Source organism: Abramis brama, assembly GCF_963993115.1.
Source record: "Abramis brama genome assembly, chromosome: 4".
Lineage (NCBI taxonomy): Eukaryota > Metazoa > Chordata > Actinopteri > Cypriniformes > Leuciscidae > Abramis > Abramis brama.
In genome coordinates, this window is record NC_139966.1 from 39782740 (window position 1) to 39806228 (window position 23489).

A 23489-nucleotide genomic window follows, 5' to 3' on the forward strand; every position below is an offset into this window, starting at 1 on the left:
GAGATCATTGTACAAACTTTAACTTTAACAACATTCCCAGAATATGCTCAAAATGTTGCAAGTGGAATGTTCTTCTTTTGTTATCATGAAACATTGGGACAATGTTATATTGATATCATTGTACAAACTTTAACTTTAGCAACATTCCCAAAATATGCTCAAAATGTTGCAAGTAAAATGTTCTAATTGTGTTAACTCGTCACATTAGAATAACGTTTTATAAAGAACAATAAACATCTCATCTCTCAATGATATCCTCAAAACATTCTACAAATGTGACAGAGAGAACGTTCTTCTTTTGTTATGACAAAACATTAAGACAACGTTATTTTGAGATCATTGTACAAACTTTAACTTTAACAACATTCCCAAAATATGCTCAAAATGTTGCAAATAAAATGTTATAATTTTGTTAACTCGTCACATTAAAAGAACGTTTTATAAAGAACAATAAACATCTCATCTCTCAATGATATCCTCAAAACATTTTCCTAATGTGACAGAGAGAATGTTCCTCTTTTGTTTTTATGAAACATTGGGACAATGTTATTTTGAGATCATTGTACAAACTTTAACTTTAACAACATTCCCAAAATATGCTCAAAATGTTGCAGGTAAAATGTTCTAATTGTGTTAACTCGTCACATTAGAAGAACGTTTTATAAAGAACAATAAACATCTCATCTCTCAATGATATCCTCAAAACATTTTCCTAACGTGACAGAGAGAACATTCTTCTTTTGTTATGACAAAACATTAAGACAACGTTATTTTGAGATCATTGTACAAACTTTAACTTTAACAACATTCCCAAAATATGCTCAAAATGTTGCAAGTAAAATGTTCTAATTGTGTTAACTCGTCACATTAGAAGAACGTTTTATAAAGAACATTCAACATATCATCTCTCAATGATATCCTCAAAACGTTTTCCTAACGTGACAGAGAGAACGTTCTTCTTTCGTTATAATGAAACATAGGGACAATGATATTTTGAGATCATAGTACAACTTGTTATTTCAGAAACATTCCCAAAACATCTTTTGAATGTTGCAGTTAAAATGTTATATCTTAGTTTTCATATAACGTTATAGGAACATTTTTTAAAATGCGAAAACATCCTTAAAATGTTCAGTAAACATTACATTCAAATGTTTTCTTTAGAACATTAACCAAACTTGTAGGGAATGTTAGCGAAAGTTCTGAGAACGTTCCCTGCTAGCTGGGTGGCCATGCTAAAACTGTTCAGTGATGTTCTGTGTGTAGGGTTCTTCCCTGAGATCTGGAACAAAGGCCTCATCAGCCCCATCCACAAGAACGGAGACAAATTAGACCCCAACAACTACCGAGTCATCTGTGTGAACAGTAACCTGGGAAAGGTTCTCTGCAGCATCTTAAACACCAGACTTTTACACTTCCTTATGAACCACAATGCCTTGAGTAAATGCCAAATTGGCTTTCTTCCAAAATGTCACATTTTTACATTACAAACACTAATTGACAAATATGTACATCAAAACAAAGGACAAATTTTTGCTTGTTTAATTGATTTCAAGAAAGCATTTTATTCAATCTGGCACGAAGGATTATACCTAAAACTTATCGACATGGAATAGGGGGGAAATTCTATGATTTGATCAAATCGATGCACACAGCCAGCCAATGCGCTGTTAAAATTGGAAACCAAAGAACCAAATTTTTCCTCCAGGGGTGCGGAGTGAGACAGGGCCGCAGTTTAAGCCCCACCCTCTTCAACATTTACATCAACCAATTAGCCAATATATTAGAACATGCTCCCTTTCAAGCTCTCACTCTACACGACACAGAGATAAAGTGTCTTCTCTACACTGATGACCTGGTTCTCCTATCGCCCACTAAAGAGGGGCTTAAGGACAGCCTAAATCTGCTGAAGGATTACTCTCAGTCCTGGACCCTGACCGTCAACCTCCAGAAAACTAGAGTAATGATGTTCCAGAAACGCTCCAGATCTCAGGGACCAACACACACATTCACACTATCACACAGAACCACTGAGAGCACAAAAACATACACTTACCTCGGCCTGAAAATAACTCCAACTGGTAACTTTACTTTGGCTATGAATGAAGTCAAAGAGAAAGCTCAAATGGCTTTCTATGCCATAAAAAGATCAATCAAAATTGACATCCCAATCCAAATTTGGCTCAAACTTTTAAAATCAATAATTGAACCAATTTTTTTATATGGCAGTGAAGTGTGGGGTCCGTCTATACAATTTGATTTTTTAAATTGGGAAAAACATCCGATTGAAACTCTACATTTAGATTTCTGTAAAAGAATACTCAAAGTCCAAAGAAAAACACCAAACAACGGATGCAGGGCAGACTTAGGGCAATACCCTCTCCATCTAAACATCCAAAAAAGAGCCAACAAAATCTGGAAACACCTAAAAACAAGCGACCCCAACACATACCATTACAAAGCCCTAAAACAACAAGAGCTGAGCGTAACGAGGAGTCCCCTGTGCGATCTGGTGCTGAGACTGACTGAGCTCTCACCTGCAGAGATCAGCACGCCCCAGCACACACACACACACACACACACACATTCGGCCTGCACAAATTTTCAACACAGAACAAGACAAGTACATCACCCATTGGACAAACAACATTAAAAACCAACACAAACTGGAATGTTATTCAGCCCTACATTGAGAATACACTGTTGCAAACTACCTGAGCACAGTGACTGATGTAAAACTCAGACTCATCGAGCACAGTCTGACCATAGAGACGGGCCGGTGCAGACAGACCTGGCTCTCCCGTGAGGACAGACTCTGCTCGCACTGCATCCTGGGAGTGACGGAGACCGAGCTGCACTTCCTCACGGAATGCCCAAAATATAAACACATCAGAGACCACTATTACCCCAAAATTAATCAAATATTTCCCCAATTTAACACCTGTAATCCAACCCAAAAACTCAGTTTCATTCTTGGCGAAGAAGCCAAATGCTCCAATATAGCTGCGAAATTTGTAGCATCTTGCCACCTCCTGAGGGACGACCAGAAAGCAGCAAACATCCAATAAACACACACTCACTCACAGCCTAACACACCTACACACATGTATATAATGTTCAATTCCAAGTTCAGTTTATATATATATATATACAGTATATATATATATGATTTCTGTATTATAATCCTTTTTAGTTTTTTTTATTATTTATTCATCTTTATTTATCTTATTATTATTGTCTTAACTTATGAGTATTATTATTTTTGCTATATCTAGCCATGAATATAACATTATCTTTTTTATTTAATTTAACTATTATCATTATTTTCTGTACTAAATGTTTTAAATCATTTTCCATGTTGTTTTGATGCTTTGGCAATACAAAATGTTTTTTTGTCATGCCAATAAAGCTTTCTGAATTTAATTTAATTTAATTTAAGAGAGAGAGAGAGAGAGAGAGAGAGAAAGAGCTCCAGACTCAAATCCCAGACTCTCTGAGAGCTTAGCAGAGCATGTAGAGTGATGGAGGCCAGCTGGACTGAGTCACACTTTCAGGATCCCAATACCCTGGAAATCCGTTCTCGTGAGAGCACAATTTGGTGCCGAGCTGCACCAATCACATTGTGTATCTGATATAGGCGGGCCAGAGGCAAGCTAAACAGATGACGACAGCGCTAGTGACAGCGCAATCACGACAGTGATTGGTCGTAGTGTTATCCAATTGCGTGAAGTGAGATTTTCAAATGCATGCTTGGTGCCGCCCCTCGAGTTGGGCGATTTTCATTACTCAATGCCAGACCCTTAATCTTTCGGATTTGGGTCTGGATTTCCAGGCTAGGATCCCAATGCAATTTGCTCAAACCTCTCAGCATGACGCCTGTCTACATTTCAACAAGTGCCTAACCCTGATTCATGAAACAAAGTCTAAAATAATTACCTTATTAAACGACAAGTTCACCCTAAAATAAAAACCCTGCCATCATCTGTTTACGCTCATGTCATTCCAAATCCATATTTATAGTCTTTGATTATCCACTTTAAACCGTCTCTTCTCTAAGATCTCATTGAATCTTTCAAACCTGGTGCATCACAATACACTCAAAAGCCAATAGTATTGAGTGCATTTAATGGTATTGAGTGCTGGCATTTAACTGTGGAAATCGGACTTGTTTTATTCTTTTCATCGCACAAAGCTCTCTTATGACTTCATAACACAAGACTGTATTCCACAGAAGTGTGGAAAATGAGAGAATTATCCCTTTAAAACACAACATAAAGGGAGTTCGAAATCAGTCCATTGTATGTCACATACCCCAGAATTAACAGAGAACATGCTATTTTATGTCAGCATGTGCTCTTGACTTCAGCAACAGGAAGAGGATTACAGCTGACGGGTTTATCGTTCACGGTCACTCGAGAGTTATCGATGAATCTCGTACAGCAGGGAAAAGGCTTCCCACCAGATGTTCTTATCAGATGAATGTAAATGTGCTCTCCAGGATCAGACTCCTTCTTCATGTCGCCCACCACCTGTATGACTGAGACTGCAGGGCAGAACAGACACACTGATAATGTAGCGTTTGGCACAAGCGCTGCCTCTGTTTAACAGATTAAAGTCTTTTAGCAGAGAAATGAACACCCACTAGCTTCAGTAATATACAACATTACAGATATTACATCCACTTTGCACATTTGTCTGTGATTGATGTTGAAGTACTTGTATTTACTTTGCTGACTTATGGTGAGGTGTTTATTTTCTTCACAAAGCTCACTTTTTATACATTACTTGTTTATAAATGTTCACTTAAAAAGAACCATGTTTACTAAATTTAGGTAATAGCAAGTTGTACATGGGTATCATGTAAATACATTTACAGTTTATGAATATGATTATCAGATATCGTCAATGTACTACTTTGTAAGAGTATTTAAGTTTGTAGTCACTGAATGAATTAATGATTTTCCCCCATTATTTTTTCATAACCCAGGGTCTTTATTGTAATATGGATAACTTTACCATTGTCTTGTAAGAAACTCCTGTAAAATTGTGTTGCTGATTTGTATGTTACTCATTCTGTGACACACTGATGCAGCATCGACTTGAACAACATAATCAGCCTCTAATTGGCCTCCTTATGGTCCTCCTTGATCTGACAGCCAATCACACCCAAACATCTGCTGCTAATTTGCATATGTTCAGCTTGAATTGAGCGGATTAGTAATGTTATTGTTTGGGCTTATTTCGTTTCCCAAGTTCACCGTTCCTGTCCAAGTCCAATTTATTTCTCTTCCAATATTGATCTCCGTCTCTGTCTGTTTGCAGGATTACTTGATGACGCACATGTATGGGAACGCGGCGCGAGATGATTTGTGGAACAAATTCTCAGAGGTAAGATCTTAAGCATCTTCTGGGTGTGAGACCTCCATCCACGAGTGGGAATCATCGATGGGGTCAGTGAGCGGCGAGCTGACGAGTGAAATTGTATGTGTTCAACCTACTTAAATTCACCCAGTGCGTCTCCTGCAGGCAGGTGTTCAGAGATTCATGCGCTGCATAGACATGTAGGGCAGAGGCCATTATATAACTGCACATCATCAGTGGCTCACAATTCATGCCAATACACCACCTACTCACATCAACACATAAGGGTTTTATGGAAATGCCACATTGGAAGGAGTTCGATGCGCAGGCTGGGTTGTGTTTGATAGTCTTGCTTTTAAACTTGAGGTTTCACTTAATATGAAAAAGTTTTCCACAGGTCCACATGGGAGGGTCACATATTGATCCAGAAATCTGATCGCTGTAACCTGCTAAATGCAAATGTTCACAGATACTGATTATGAAGTCTTGCTGCTGCTGATTCTGGTGGTTTTAATTAACTTATAAATTACTCGAATCTTATCAGACAAGATTAGTGAAGTGTCACATAATTGCTGACAAGCCTGATGAGTCTCTCAGATTAAACATGAGCATCTGCCCTTCAGCTCAGGTGTAGCCAAGAATAACCCAAGGAAAATCTAAAAATGATCCACCGTTTAAAGAAAGTTGACCTATTTAGGTGCGTCACTCAGGTCTCAAAAATACAGTATTTATTTGGCATGACTGCCCCCCTCCTGACAAAAACACTGACAGGCATGTTTCCTGAGATTCGCTGCTTTAATTTCTCCATATTTTTTAATACTTTTTTTAGCAACAATTACTGTCGGACTTCATTTCCCATAATTCCTTCAGTTTAATTACCGGGACAACTAATGCTGCAATAAAAATGCTAATGCACAGCTTCTACATTAAATTAAATGTTTAACAAAACAATTTAAATGATCTTTTTTTTTATCACACATATACAAAGCAAGTGCTAGTATTGGCATTTTGTTTCTTTATTTGGCATTTCCATACGCCTCATACGCCTTCATGGATGGAAGTATCAAGTGAGACTATCCCACATTTAATAATCTAATAAACATCTAATAAACACTCAAAGTGCTTTACATGGAAGGGGGAATCTCCTCAACCACCACCAATGTGCAGCATCCACCTGGATGATGCGACGGCAGCCATATTGTGCCACCACACACCAGCTTATTGGTGGAGAGGAGACAGTGATGAAGCCAATCAGTCTATATGGGGATGATTAGTGATTAGAGGGTGATGAAGATGCCAATGGGCAAATTTGGCCAGGATCCCGGGTAACATCCCTACTCTTTTTTTTTTTTTAAGGACATCCTGGGATTTTTTTATGACCGCAGAGAGTCAGAACCTCGGTTTAGCATCTCATCCAAAGGACGGCGCTTGTTTTTACAGTATAGTGTCCCCATCACTATACTGGGGCATTAGGAGCCACACAGACCACAGGGTGAGCACCCCATGCTGGCCTCACTAACACCTCTTCCAGCATTAACCAGGTTTTCCCAGGAGGTGTCCCATCCAGGTACTGACCAGACTCAACCCTGCTTAACTTCAGTGGGCAACCAGTCTTGGGCTACACGGTTATATGGCTGCTATAGATGCTTCAGATGTAATTGCTAAGATAACTAAATGAATTAAGGCTGGAGGTGTGATGCTATATAATGCTAATATGCTAACACACCTGTGCAGCGGTGCGTTTCCCAAAAGCATTGTTAGCCACCTATGGTCGCAAGTTCTGTCGTTATCAACATAGTTCATCGAGTCGGTGTTTCCCGAAACCATCAGGAAGATGGTTCGACCTGTGGTTAGAAGCATAGTTTCTTGTTTGCAAGACATGTGGACTTAATACATCCATATTTTGAGCCAAATAAGCAAGCTGACATTCAGTACAATCTATATCTTTTATTTAGAGTACATACAAATTTAATTTATGTCTTTTAGTTTGTCATGAGATTTTAAGCACCGTTTTTGAAGCGAGCGCATGTGCAAACGTGCGCTAGTACGTAAGAACGAGCCTATGATTGAATCTGGAAATAAAGCTAAATAACTGAGAAAAATAACAGATAGTCCTCAGATGCCATATCCGTAATTTATAGCAAAACATCTAGCATGAATTCAATCTCAAACAGATTCATTAAAAGGAGTTATTACTCCACCACCTGCGTGACATCATTAACCACCGTGGTTGAACTACCAATTTGCGACTGTACGGTTTTGGGAAACAGTCGTGACTAGCTAGTTGGTTTCTACAACGATGCATTGTACTATGGTAGTGAAGCAGCGAGTTATGTTGTTGTACGGGAAACGCACCCCAGAGCAGTTGTAAATAATACCAACTTAATATAAAACCTTAATTATCTAATATGTAAGATTTAACCATTTTAAGAAATAGATGAGGACATAAAAAAGCTTAAGACACTGAGTAAGAGCGAGTGAAACTGCTGGACATCTATATCACAGTGAAGTTGAGCATTGGGTTCAAGTCATCAGCACAGAGATGTGCTTTTAAAGTCAGTCGACTCTCAGCAAGTCCTCTCAGTGCTCATCTCACAAAGTGTCATGACTTTAATGAGATTACTTTCAAGCATAATCTCAAAGTTATTATAGTTTGTAATGGAACAGCAGGACATTTAGCAGCTATCAGCATCGTATGAAGCGTTTTGTCATTCACATCACTCTCCTAAGTGTCGGCTGATGGGCGCCCACTTCTTCATTTTCTCTTTCAGAACACAAAGGATTTAAAGGTGAATTCATGTGAAGGGACCAAACCAGGACCCCGGTCTCCTCTCAGTGACCGTGTTTGTGAGGCACTGACGAATTTAGCTACATTAACAGTCCGTGACAGCCCATCATCTAATGAATACTGATATGCGTTGTGTTCATTAGCTATTCATGAAATCCAATTTGCTGCAATAATCTGGCAGTGCTTGGTGCCCACAAAGCCCTTTGTCAAGCTCACGACACATCGCCGGACCGGCCTTCACTTCCTTTAATTATTTCCACCAGGGCAAAGGTACAGTAGCTTCCTGAAAGCGTCCTACAGAAAAATGATTCATAATGTAGGAACATCAGTTGCCGTCATCAGCCTCTTCAGAGCCTCTTCTTCTGTATTCACATGGTAAACAAACTGTGAGTCATCGACAGATGTGAGAAGTTGTCCGGCTTCACTTAAAGGGGTCCTATTATGCTTTTTCACCTTTTATACTTGGTTAGTGTGTAATGTTGCTGTTTGAGCATAAAAAAGTTCTGCAAGGTTACAAAGCTCAAAGTCCACTCGAAAGGGAGATATTTTATTTAACAGAATTCACTTTACAAGAACTACAATGAACGACTAGTTTACAATGTTTTTTTATGGCCCTTGTGAAGTCTCAATGTTACTCATTTAAATAATCCGCGCCCACGGAATATGTGATAAAAAGGTGCGAGGCCTGGTTGAGCTGCATTAGAGAAGACAGTGTTATCGCTATGTCAAAGAGACGCTGTTTTGACATAAAATACATAAAATAATGTGTTTTTTGGACAATCAAGAATGAAAGCATATTCTTGTATACCCTAAAAAGAAAATCAAGACTTCATAAAAGGGCATAGTTGGACCCCTTTAATATTTTCTATATAATATCCTAGACACTAATCAATTAAAGTCATCTCATACAAGCTTAGTTAGTCTCATAATTTAGTACTCACAATGGTCATAATCAATTGCTATAAGCAAGATGGTCCCAGTTACACTGGAGAAGGAAAGTTCACATGCTCGACTGATCTAGTCAAGCTGAAGTTTGCAGAATGCAAGAGAGCCTGACAGAGCACTTTGTTTCTGTCGCCACATTTCTCTTCCAGTCCCATGGGTCTCCACAACACACTGACTCAGTGCTGCTGCAGAAACACTGTAGCTCTCCAACGGTTACAACCAATTTCATACAAAATTACTGATTGGCTCCAGTAAGTATGAAATGCTGCACCTCTTTAGGATGCCGTGAATGGAAATGATTGGAAATATCTGTAGAGCCAGTGACATTCGCTCTGATCCAAAACCTAGCAAGGTGCCTCACTGTCTACTGCAGATATAGACAGCTACATCAGGATTGAAATGAAACCTCAAAATTTGTTGATACACATTGATACACAAATACTCTTATATAAACACTCTTATAAAACACATGGAAGGCTTGGCTCACGATTGATTCCAGTAGAATTTGATGTTATCATGTTGCTAAAAACATGATACTTTAATAACCTTAAAAACACACAACACATACAAACACTAAGTAAAATAGTCCATGCATTTCTGTTCTGAATGAAATATGATGTTTAATTAACAAAGTTCCAGAGGAGCAAGTTCAAATGATCTACAATTAGAGTACAATTGGAGGCCTATATATATATATATATATATATATATATGTATGTATATTGCTATGTCATATATATATATATATATAGTAGACTCGCCTTCATTCCTCAGCAGTCTTTTCTGCATCCCACCGAGGCCCTCCGCCACCTCGACTCCTACTCTCAGCTAGCTCCTATCCCACCCAGGGATACGGGGGAGTATTTTGGGTTTGGGCCAAATTCCGAGCTTGGAGCCGATCCCCTCTTTTACTCTATAAAATCTAATAATTTGTAAGTGTGAACTCGTGAACTGTGTATTTATAGTCATTATTTCACTCCACTCCATTGGCAGTGTATTCACCTACCCTTCGTATCACCGTTTTCAAAATCAATACACCAGCTCATGGTGAAAAGTGGATTAAACTTCATAAAGCATTTGAAAGTTCCTCATATATACAGAGAACTTTTGAAAACAATTCATACAAAAAACTGCCAGTTGTCCATCATTCTGAGTCATTTATATAAGCATTTTCAAAGAGTAAGTAGAAAACGTGTATGCAGTATATTTCCTCCAGGGACGAAACTTAGTCACATTACGAGCTTTCCTCATTAATGAGCCGTGAGATCCAATTTTATGTTTTACAACTATGAAAAGGAGGAGAAGCTTCCTTTGCAGAAATCAGACTTATAAATCTATTTTTACTCCTTTACAAGCGTTGCTTTTGTATAGAGAGGTTAGATAACTGGAAATTGCCTTGTAATGTTCCTCCATGTGCGGTGTAAAAGAACAGTGAATTTTAATCACCTTTCTATTCACTAAGAGATTTTAATTAAAAGTCCTGGATGGGTTTTTATTTACATCCATTAGTTTTGCAAGACAAAGAAAACCTGAATCAGCCCAAATATGTGCATAAGAACCCATTAAAGCCATCAAATCTGAATTAATTTATAAATATGTTTCATTAGGTGGTCCCTAAACCCTAAAGCCCACCAACACAACTCACTTCCACTCAACTGACACTATCAGACACAATCTATTTTCACCTTCTACTCGCCATTATATGCCCTTCAGTGCTTGATGTATGATATTTTGTGTCACAGGCCATGCAGCGGGAGGGAAAGGACATCAACATCACGCAGGTCATGGACCGCTGGACCCTGCAGATGGGCTATCCTGTCGTCACCATCAGCAAGAACGACAGTCTTGACAACAGTGTCACAATCTCCCAAGAGCACTTTGTCTATGACATGGACGCCAAGATCCAGAATCCTGAGCTATTCAACAAAAGGTAGTGTGCTATATCTCAAATGTGCTATATCTCAAATGTGCTACATGTCGAATGTGCTATATGTCAAATGGACTATTTTTTATAACAGGTTGTTGCATGAAAATGAAACGCCACCAGTCAACTAACCTCTGATTCTCCATGAGTTCATAAATCAGTGCAGAAAATCCACCATAATACACAGAGTCCTGTATGTTTGCTGAACACTGCAATGCTGAATAATGTAAAAATCCCACACAGTGATGCTCTGATAGTTTCCTGTAATCAGATCAAGCTCAGAGAGAAAAAGATCCTTGTTCTGCAGCTGAAGAGAAGAAACCATTTTGATTCCAAATGAGATTAAACTTTAAGATATTTTGGAAGAAATACAGAAGAATAGACCATATGAAGATTATAAGCAGAGCTAGACAGATGAAGACTAGCCTAGCGCCCCACAAGAGCATGAAAACCCAGAGGATTTCCTCACTTATCCAAAGGATGTGAACAGTTTAATGCTTTGCACATCTTGTCTGCCTTTTATCACTCCTACTAAAAGAAACAGCTTAAACCAGCCTACAATGGTTTGATGGTCTTCAATAGAAACCAAGCTAGTCAGTCAGCAAATACCAGCAAACTTTCTTAGGCTGGTTTATGATGTTTTTTCTTCTTTAGTAGGACAGTGCAAAGAGTATTTATATGAATTAGATCTCACATCATGTTCACTCACACTAGCTATCAAGCTGCTATTAACAGAGCATTTCATTTATTATTAGCGATTTATGCTAACCCGTCACCGCCACATGCTGTTTGGCACCCGTCTGCGTTGTCACAGAAAACTGCATGTGTCACTGGCAGATAAATTAGTTTAATTCTTCGTTTGTGTGAGATGAATAATTCAATACCGCCTCTGATCCATTTTAGAAATTCTCCTTTTGTTTTGAATCAGGCACTGTTAGCAGCACAAGAATTGACTCAAGAATTGAATTTTATTGCTGAACTGTCAGTTTCAGTGTGTGTGGTGAGGGATGTTAAGCAGTATTGCCATTTAGATAGTAATACTAATGTTTCTCAAGGTGAGAACAATGTCAATGTCAAACACCTGCAATTTCAAAACATTTCTTAGCTTGTAATCTATTGGATATATTATTGTGGTTGCTTTTTGACTAAAGGTGGTTAAAAGTTGAATCCATTAGTTAGAAATAGGAGATAATAATAACTCTAGTGAGATAAAAGCATAATTTCTGGCATCATAAAAGCATTTTTCTTCATTCTGCACGGCTAGGCTAGCTCTCCATAACAAGCCATCTAATGTCATAAATATGAAACATACAGGTAGAAATTTGTTTGTCCGCCTCTTTCCTGAGTTCATTTGTTCAGAGCAGACAAAGCCACTTTCCTTTGAACGTCTCCTCCTACATGAACGTGTTTTCTGAGCGCTGCGGTCTTCTGCGGAGGCGTTCAGAAGCAGAGCTGCTCCAGGAATCAATAGCAAAGCTGTGTTGCGAGTAGGGGGCGTCTCTTTCCTGTTTTGCCCCTCAGGCGGGTTTTCAGCTGAGTACCAGACAACCTGCCAGAATGCAGGGGGGTTTTAGCTTGACTACGTCAGACTTCCTACTTCCACTCAATTTCATTTCGCTTCTGTACTCAGTCTGATACAGCGTAATAGCTTTCCGTTTTTCTCCGGTCTGAAAACAGCCGGGCCAATCAACGAACAGAGGGCGGGCTGAGAGCCGTGACGTAGATGCTGATTGTACCGTGGATGCATAGATTTACTTCACATAATCTGCAAAAGTCGTTCACAGCCATGTTCACTCCGGTATTTCGCTCAATGGTTTTGTTTTCGCATCATACATGTGTTTACAGTGGAAGTTAGATGCGGCTGAGCATGCGCATAACACACGCCATAACCAAACGTTATGTGATTGGCTTACGGGTAACCAATGATTTTAAACATCAGACAAGCCCCCCCCCCCCCCCCCCCCCCCCCCCCACCGCGAGAAAGAAAACGCTTTTCAATTGTGCCATGCCAGACAAGCAAAGCGAAGTAGCAGAGTTTGGTATTACCAGGCTTGGGGGGTTTGCCACCTTTGTAAATGCAGTGTAACACCTCACTCGAGGCTTTAAGCCAGCCTAGCAAAATGTGCTGACAGAAACATTGGCAGCAACAAAAGGAAAACAGGGAAGGTCAGTTTGAATGTATTTCACACTCCTTCTGTGTGTTTCTTGTCCACTGCCATCTCATTAAAGTTCATAGAGGGTCCAGAGTCTGTCTGGAGATGTCCACTCAACAGAAAAAAATATATTTCTTTCACACCGTTGTACTTGAAACACATGCTGGCTTTTATGCTACACTTAGATATTCTCTTGAAGCAGCTTCATAATCCAGCTAGCAAAGAGCTCGCTAATCCACATCTAATCCACCTTTTTTCAAACGTGCATCAAAGGAATATTTTTGGGTTAAATACAACAGCAGCTGTATTTACATCATATTTGGTCTGTTATTTATTACCACAGTAATTAATTTCGACTCTTCCTTCAGTTTGTAAAAAGAATGAAAACATGTTTATAGTAATGCATTTACATATGAATGCATTTACAGTGGAAGCCTAGCATGCTAGCATTATAAAAAGTAGATAACTAAACATTTTTTGCTTGTTTTTACAAAGTAAGTGTTTTGTATAGATCTTGTAATTTGTATTTAATGCTAAATATTTATTTGAAATGGTCACAGACGCTTACAGCTACAGCTAATCTGATTGTTTACATCAGCTTGTTATTAGCGTATTAGCAGTTAGCTTATAGGTCACAGTTTTCCTCTCAATTATAAAACCTCAGTATTAAGTTGGTAAAATTTAATAAGTCATTAGAAAGTGGACATAAATGTAAATATTAGAAAAGTGAAGTTTATACCTGAAATGGTGACGCTGTCCTTCAACACACCTTATCTGGAATCCTCAAGGACCGTTTGGCTAAAATAATTTGCAGATCCTTTGTAAAAAGTCTGGAGCTGAAGCGTTGCTTCATTTACACTCCTATCTTACCTGACTTCCGTTTGGATTTTCACAGCACAGATTTTGTGCTGAGGTGATGTCATAGAGAATATAAACAACTTATTAGTGCTTGAAGGCACAAATTAATTTTCCCATTGCAGACTTGACTCTGTTGGATATGTGCAGTTACTCCTGTGAATTATTTACAGTCCCGATGTGGATCTGAGCCTTATAGAGTCTTATAGTGTGCAGATATATGTATGTGAGGTTGGTGTGAAACTGCGTCCCAGCCGGGTTCGTCACTTATTGGGGTCACCTGAAAACATTTCCGTTGTGGTATTTGCAGCGCGTTTCTGTATTTGGTTGTGTTGTGAGTATTTGGAGCACACGTGTGTTGTGAAACTGATGAAGATGTTTTCTTAATTTGCGGGTGTTTTACTATTTACATGTGTTTTCTTCAGTTGCAGTGCGTTGAGCTCTCTTGGCCACTGTAGATAACAAACACGGGTTTGTTCCATAAACATTAAATGATGCCCACATGTCTCATCTCTCACACACTTTACCCGTCTGCTGTAGAGACTGAACTCTTCATTCGTGCTTTAGATAAAGCTCTGGGCCATAACACAAAGTTCCTGAGGGATGTAAATAACGATGATGATAACAGACGCTTCCATAAATGAACAAACATGAGCCACCAAATTACCAGCCTGTGGAGAACTTTAATTTTCTTTTGCTTTCTTCTCTTGTTCAATCCCACTGATGAACACAGTTTTATGTAAATTTATCTGTGTGATTTCATTTGAACACACACACAGATGCTTCTATTATCTCTGAAATTCATAAGTATTGTTATCAGCGCTCATCTACCGCAGGATCTCTCTCTATAGTCTCCTTATAAACATATGCGTTTAAATACTGTTTCCCAGCAGGCTTCATATAGCCTCAGCTTATGCATAATGTCTTCTCAACTGTGTTATAGTTATATCCTCTGCGATATAAACTTTCATCCCAGCATCTCCAGTGTCTGCTGTTTACAGCCATTTCTGCTGCCTTTAAAAATCTTGTTGGTGACACTTTAATTAAACCTTTTTTAATAATGCATTATAAAAGTATCTTTAATGCATTGATATGTTAATAATTATGTTACGCCTTTAGAAAGTATGATGCATTAAAACACAAGACCAACAACCAATTTTATGTGATCTAAGGAATCTAAAAATATTATAATGCATTTTAACTTTGGTTAAAGTTACTTATGAAAAGACATACTACAATTATAAATTCCTTTATAATGCATTATACATAAAGGCTTTAAGTAAAGAGTTCCCATATTGTTTTATAACAGAGATTTCGGTCTGTCTTTTCACAAAACCCTAATTGAGGCGTGTTCAGACATAATTAAGACACATTAAATAACATAAATCGTCTTTCCTGAATGAATGGAGGTGAGTCACCAGCAGCCTGAAAAGGATTTTTGTCCGTTCCTGTCAGTTTTCCAACTAACACAAATCCTTAATGATCCAACCCTTTCCCCACAGCCAAGACTGATATCATGAAATAATCCAGACAGCTCTTCTCATATTTAATCACTAAATGTTGACATTTATGAGGAATATGTGGTGCGTGCCTGTGTAAAGTTCACTGCCACAGTGATAGGCTGCTGTGACGGTTGCCAGGGTGTTGCTATGTGTTTGTCAGAGTGTTTTTTAGCATGTTGCCTCAAGATAAAAGACGGCTTATCATGTTATGTTGTTCTAGCCAATGAAAAGAGCTTTTCTTAAGAAGTTAGGGGCATGCTAAGATAGCTAAGATGTTAACATGCTAACCAAAGGAAGGGATGGTGTTTTTAAACACTAGCTTTGATAAAATGATGTATAATTTAAAAGACATTCATTCACATATTTTCATGATTAAGCATGAAAACACCATTAAGCATTAAATTGTTCTGTCATTTCTTATCAAGTTATCAGGCACTGAATAAAGTACAATGGTGCGAAAGGCACACCTTAAGTAAAATGTGCATTTTTAAATATGGTAGACACCCAACTTGATAATGATATTGACCATTTGAATGTAACAAAAGATTGTACCATATTAAAAAAGTATATAAAATCATATCAACCATGTCTTGTCAACAAATGAAAAAGCCAGCCAACTATTTAATGTCAATTATTGTGCATTTAGCCTCTACAGAAGGGATGTTTTTACCCTAAATACCATACTTTCATATTCTTTAGTTATTAACAATCTGTTGATTTATCTACTTTTAAATGAAGATCATTAACTAGACATTCAGCTTCAAGTTTATATGGCCATTTTTCACATAATTCTGTAACATTTTAAAACACATTAAATAGCAATAGAACATTAAACCTATAGCACAGAATTGACTGTTGTTGTCCGTGATCATCCGAATTTCCCAGTGAACCTATAAAGCTGAGGAAGGGGGGAAATTGTTAAATAAAGTTCAAATATTTGTTTGGAGCGTGTTCAAATGATTCAGTCTTACACTAGATCTCATAATGTTGCAGTATTTATTGCTTTGGATCAGCTCAGCTGCACTCTTGTTGTCTGGGGTAATTTACGCTGGCAGACAGCAGAACTCGTCCACGTGTGTGTCAGACATTTTGACAGACTGAAAGAGGGACGGCCATCCAGTGTGACAGCTGTCAGACAGAGTTTGACTGGAGTGGCTTTCATACCTAGAGATGTTCATACACACACAATAGCACATGAAAGCTATAGAGTCACAGATGAATCGACATCAAAATGAGGTGGCGACACAGAACATGACAGCGATCGGGTGATGAGTGATACACAGCTGTGTGTGTGTGTGACACAGAGAGAGAGATAGAGAAAGCAAAGCACTCTGGGAAAGAATGAAAGCTGATTTCTTTGAGATTTGACACTGCTGGGTTTTCTTTGAGCTTCACAATCATCTGATACTCCTGATTTTGTCACTCTGCTTGCTAGTGTTGAGACAGAGAGGATATTGCACGAATGTATCCCACAATCCCATTAAATCGTGGGCGTCCATTTGTGTCAGCTTATACGCGTCACAGTGACATTTAAACTCCTGAGATCAAACAGAAGCGTTTCATCTGTTATTTCTCTCTTTGTCTCATTTCAGCTTCCAGTGGCAAATACCGCTGACGTTCGCAGTGGGAAACTCCAGTCACATATCAACAGAGACCATCATGTGGGTCGCCAATAAAACAGGTACAATTATACAAAGTGCTTTTATTAGCATATTGACACATCCAGTCACATTATTCTAATGAGGATTTTCCTTAAATATGATGTCAGGACAGTTTAATATCACCCTGACATTTTTGACTGCCCAAAAATGTCAAAATTAATTTTAATTAATAAGAAGAAACTAAAAATGTGCTCATCATAAAATATGGTGTATTCAAGTCATTGTATAAGTTATTTTAAATACATTTTTAGACCTGATCAAAAAATTTGTGTCATGTCCTTGACCCATGAAATCCCGATCAGCCAGTGACAGATACCTTTTTTTATTTTTATTTCCTCGTAAAATTTGATGAATTCATCTCTCAAGACATGCATGTTCGTATATTTCTTTTTACTAAACACTTCAATGCTATTCTTCTGTGATTCCCACACTGTTGCAGCACCCACACGTCCACCATCATCATATTCAATCCTATTCCATTACATTCCTCTCCTTTGGGAGATCGAGGCAGATTTTCTTTGGACGAATCCACAGCGAGTCAAATTCCAAGAGCCGGAATTGAATTTGCTCTGCGAGCGATCCATGTGGCTCAGAGCTGAAATTTCCCCTGATTATGAGACCATTTAACAGCCTCCATTTTCTGCTCACCTTCCATGAAAAACTGCCCTCACCAGGCCTACAATGCAGATGACACCGAGCCGGAGACAATGACTCTGGAAAGAAACACACACTGTAACATAGAGACCCCATTTATATGCATTAACTCACCGCATGACTCTTGAAACCTGGCCGCTGACGGTTGGATGCTTCCTGGATCACGATACACAGCAAATCCATTGAGTCCATGAGCGCTCAAAAGCACTTAACCAGTGAATTTATTAGCCATGAAAAAGCACAAGGTCTGGCTGGAATATAACAGGTTGAGAACAGTGGCAAACACAATAGATTACAGATGTTGTACATACAAAATGCTGAATGCATCGTCTCTTCATGTATATTTCTGTGCAGGTCTGAGTTCATTTCAAAGATGATAAATGTGCTCACAACTTGATATGCATAAAAAGCTTAGCAAGTTCACTGTCAGGTAGAATACATCAGTCCATATGAACTATAGTGACTGGTTTATATTTCATTAGAAATGCAGTCAGTTTAATTGCTTTATATACATTTTGTTTGTTATGAACTTCCTGTTATCTGAATATATTATCTGTCATGGAGCGTCTAGGCATCATTTAGCGCCACATGTTTCTGCTTGTGAGTTGAGCTACAGTGACTGTCAGAAGTGCCATTAAACGTTTGTTTCATGTTTTTTTTTTTTACTGCTGTATTTATAGAGACGCACAGAGTGGGTCACATGGGCGGCGAGACGTGGTTGCTGGGCAACATCAATCAAACGGGATACTTCCGAGTGAACTACGACCTCCACAACTGGAGACTTCTCATCCAACAGCTGATGAGCAACCCAAAGGTATTCCTTTCTTCCACATCTGTCAGTCTTTCTGTCTTCCCGTTTTATCCAAAGAGTTTCTCCCTCCCCTTCTGTCATGATTCTTCCTTTTATTCTCCTCATCACTTCCTGCTGTATTGTAAATGTCTGTGCTGTTCTCTCGCGGCAGATCATCTCCGTGGGCAACAGGGCCGGTCTGATCGATGACGTCTTTAACCTGGCGAGGTGGGTTCAGTTTGTTACATGCAGAATCATTCAGAGAGTCTGAGACCTGAGATCCATCTAACAGCCTTCACACCCCTGCAGAAACCCCTAGACTATTCAGGCTTATTGTGTCCTGCTTTTTATCCTCACAGTAACTGTCACATTATTTCAGGAGGTCGTTCACCTACCAGTGAGAAAGCGTAAAGTGACATGTTTGAGCTGTTTTAACTGAAAGCAACTTGCACTGGCTCTTGCACTTAAAATATATCGGTGTCATTGTTTTGTCTCAAGATGCACACTAGTAATGTTTTTTTTCTAAGACCCGTTTATAAAAGCTACTTAAACTAAGGTTTAATCCTGGCTTAATCTAAGCCCTGTCTGCAAAACCAGATATTGGATTATAAAGGCATATTTACGGTGACCGGGAGGGGACATGTTCGGTTCACTTATTTTTGTCGTGGCCACAACATATAAACTCGTGGGAACGTGATATTAAGTCGTGGGAACGTCATAATATCTCGTGGGAACGTCATATTAAGTCATGGCCACGAGATCATTTTGTTGAGGTAACGACATCATGATGTCGTGGCCACGCGATGCAAAGTCGTAGCCTCGAGATCATATGTTGAGGGAACGATATATTTTTCTCGTGGCCACGACTTCATATTTTGAGAAAACGACATCTATTTGTCGTGGCCACGAGTTATGTTGAGGGAGCCACTGCGGCCAATACTGTAACCGTATAGCATTGACTGGGCTACAGCAGAGATGGATGGAGATGACAGAAGAAATAACATTTTACTTTAAATTAGGAATATCATAAAAAGATATAGTGCTGTCTTTGGAATTCTTAAATTGGATGGGCTTTTTTGTCGCACTTTTGCACTGGCATGAAGTTGGTTTGACGTTGGACGTTCGATATTCGCTAGTGATGTGTCGTTCGTGAACGATTCGTTCATTTTGAACGAATCTTTAATATGACTCGGGACTACTGGGTTGTCTCAGAGAGTGATTCGTTCATTTTATGTTGACCACGCATGCGCATTACGCAACATATGGGTCAGTGACTCATCAGTGACTCGTCTGTGTCTGACTCTGATCTGTCTGCTGGGCCGGAAACAGAAATGATTAGTTCATCTTTCGAGTCTCGAGTTCGGGTTCTGACGGGTTCGAGTCTTTCGTTCTTCCTGTCAGTCCCATATAAGCTATGCTGTCAGGGCCGGAAAGAGAAATGATTAGTTCATCTCTCGAGTCTTCGGGTTCGGGTCTGAGTCTTTCGTTCTTCCTGTCAGTCCCATAGAGGCTATGCTGTCAGTAACGGAAAGAGAAAAGATTAGTTCATCTCTCGAGCTCTCGAGTCTTTAACAATATTTGCATATGATTTAGCAGTTTATTATCATAAATATCAAAAATCTAAAAGGTGTGCATCATACATGAGACCTGGGTGAACAATGTACAGTTGGTTTTATGACTGTAAGTCATTGTCTTCAAATGCTATTGAAGTTAGAAACGTTTATGCCAATGTCGCATGTAATTTTGAGACGGTCCCTAAATATGCGTGCAACAAAAAAGTCTAAGAATGTGCTTCAGGTGTCTTTCACTTAACGTACCCATGTCTTAATGCCAAAGACCGCACTATATCTTTATATGACATTCCTAATTTAAAGTAAAATGTTATTTCTTCTGTCATCTCCATCCATCTCTGCTGTAGCCCAGTCAATGCTGTACGGTTACAGTATTGGCCGCTGTGGCTCCCTCAACATAACTCGTGGCCACGACAAATAGATGTCGTTCTCTCAAAATATGAAGTCGTGGCCACGAGAAAAATATATCGTTCCCTCAACATATGATCTCGAGGCCACGACTTTGCATCGCGTGGCCATGACATAATGATGTCGTTACCTCAACAAAATGATCTCGTGGCCATGACTTAATATGACGTTCCCACGAGATATTATGACGTTCCCACGACCTAATATCACGTTCCCACGAGTTTATATGTTGTGGCCACGACAAAAATAAGTGAACCGAACATGTCCCCTCCCGGTCACCGTACATATTGAGCCCAAGTCTAGATTTTTAGCACGAAAAATATCAAGATCTCTATGAAATTCTCTATGGTGAAAATTTGTTAATTAACTCTAAATATAAATAAATTGTACTAACTAAATGTACCATACAATAATTATTGTTTAAAATGATTCATTTCCCCCCACTTTTGCAAAACTAGACCTGCATCTTTTCATTATGGGCACTTAATAATAATAAGCCTAATTTTTGGATGACACTGTGAATTTCTAAAACCCGATTTTACCAAAATGAGCTTCATTTTAATGCATCATAGGCATCAAAGAACAGACAGGGGGCTTTTACCTAAAGTTACAGAAGAGCAAATCATTGCAAATGGATCTTCATCTTCCTGGGATTTCAAAAGATTACATCACGACTGACAGATCTGTATGAAAGTGAAAATGTTGCAAGACCCGAAGACTTGTTCATTCCTGGTTTTAACATCCATCTCGGTTGATCTGCTGGTTAGCCGAGACATTTTTTTTTTGGATGATACAAAATTAACATCTAGATAGTTTCTATATACATAAAGCATTAATTTCACATCATCTTTTATGAATCCATAACATTTTCCAAGCTCATTAAAATTGCATCACCAGACGCAGGAAATCAGTATTATGCTAAATCTCCATTTGGTATTCAGTTGTAGTGGACCTAAGTAATCAGTCCCAGAGAATTAGCATACTTTCTGTTGATTAGCATTTGAGATAGATATTTGATTATTATAAAAAAAACTCTTTAGAAGATTTAAAAAAAATCACTATTCATCCACTGGGTGTCATTTAAAAAAACAAATGAGTCCATCACAATAGAAAGAAGAGTCAGATCCAGTGAACTCCAGCTAGACCTTCATTACTGACAGATGCAGCTCTCGTTCTGTACTGTACTCTTGATCTTCTTTTCTCCTTTAGCCCGAAGGCGTTAGTGAAGAAAAAGCCTTTAGCTCATCAAGATGAGACCTGCGGTGAGGCCACTGAGCCGTTACTGCGATAGCGGATAATAAGAAAGCGAGGGAAAACCTCTGTTTCCCCTCCTTTCCACTGCGGTCTCATTGTGTCGATCCTTCAGAGCTTCATCATTAGCTGGAAACTCACATGTGAGAGGAGGAAAGACAGAACGGTAAAGGTAGATAGAAAGAACAGAGTTTATTGTGCCACAGGCTGCCAAGCTGCCATTAGTTCCTTCAGCAACGACTGCTCTCCCTAAGGTCCTCTCTGTTTGATACAAGGACTCGCTCATTCTGCTTAATGAAGGAAATATTCAGTCACTGGCAGCTGCTCTTGATGCTACAAACAACTGATTCATTTCTCAAGCCAAATCACTGTTTGAGTTTCACTGGTGGACTCTCTTAGACATTGAATTTAGGTGCTGCTTTATACAGATTGTGAAATTAATTCACTTTGGACAGTCATTTTTATTCTTCCACCAAACTAAACGAGGAAGCTGTCAGATTCTCTGCTAGCATTAGCTGCGCTGTTCTTCAAACTGAAACGACAGGCTCGTGTGCCGGCGCTGTGTGGCTCATGTTGAGATAGACGGGGCTTTAACAGGCATGTGGAGAGTTGTGCTTTTGACCAAAGATGTTTCCTAACCACGAAGGTTCAGTCAACTGACGACAAACCCACATAGAAACTTGTGTTTATTGTGTCATATTGAGCCGAGAAAGGAAACCTGTCCCTGTGTTGTAGTACGTCATGTTCATTTAGCCTGTTTATTCGACTCGGCCTTGTTTACCGAAGAGCTTGATAATTGAAAGTTAACAGGACTGAAGGCAAATCCTTTTGTTCCTGATTTCAGTCTGGTTTGTACATGTTTTTCTGTCTCTGCTTTAGTTACTCTTAATACTCTTACTGCAGCTACTCTTAATAAAAACGAGCGGATGTTAACAGCATGTCTTATTCATCCTCAGGCTCAGGTCTGTGGAGGTGGTTATTGGCCCTCACATTCTCGAGAAGCGAAAATGCCAACCTGCATATTAAAAACAGCATCATCGTTAATCACAGTGTGTAAAATGTCTCATTTCTCTGTAAATTACTGGGATGATAAAGAGTGTTCATATCACTGAGGAAACCGAATGCCTCGAGGGATGTTTCCTAATTAAATGCCCCTGGTGCTCACGGGAGTCATTCACTCAGATCAATACTGACTCACAAAGACTTTATTGTGATTATGAATTACTGGATCATTTGAGAAGAAGAAAGCTAGTGTTAGTGAAGACTAGTTGGAGACTGAAGATCATATTTAATATGCATTATTAATGGATGAATATAATAATTGGGTTAATTGCATAGCTTTTGCATCTTCCATTAAAGTATCTTTAAAGCACAGAGTTATTTAAATATTCTCTGGAGCAACAGAGGTTTTTTATTGAACAGTCTTATTTCATATTTCAGTCATATTTCAGCCTATAATAACATAATATAATATTATATTCAGATTGAATTCAGACGTACTATACTCTTTTGGTGTACTATTTTTCGCATAATATATAGTAGGGAAGTATACAGGGAAAATCAGACTAACAGAGACTAACAAGGGAAAACAAGAACAGGAACTAAACAAGGCAAACTAAAACTAAA

At 38.8% G+C, this 23489-nt stretch overlaps 1 protein-coding gene across 1 annotated transcript in view; it reads left to right on the forward strand.

Annotated features, from left to right (window-relative positions):
• The window catches only part of LOC311080632 (thyrotropin-releasing hormone-degrading ectoenzyme-like), a 151061-nt gene that overhangs the window by 102862 nt on the left and 24710 nt on the right, over positions 1-23489 (forward strand). Inside the window, exons 8-12 of the mRNA XM_084110689.1 lie at positions 5323-5388; positions 10837-11024; positions 17121-17209; positions 18524-18657; positions 18806-18861. Of these exons, the coding sequence (XP_083966815.1) occupies positions 5323-5388; positions 10837-11024; positions 17121-17209; positions 18524-18657; positions 18806-18861 (533 nt within the window). The remainder of the gene's footprint in view (positions 1-5322; positions 5389-10836; positions 11025-17120; positions 17210-18523; positions 18658-18805; positions 18862-23489) is intronic.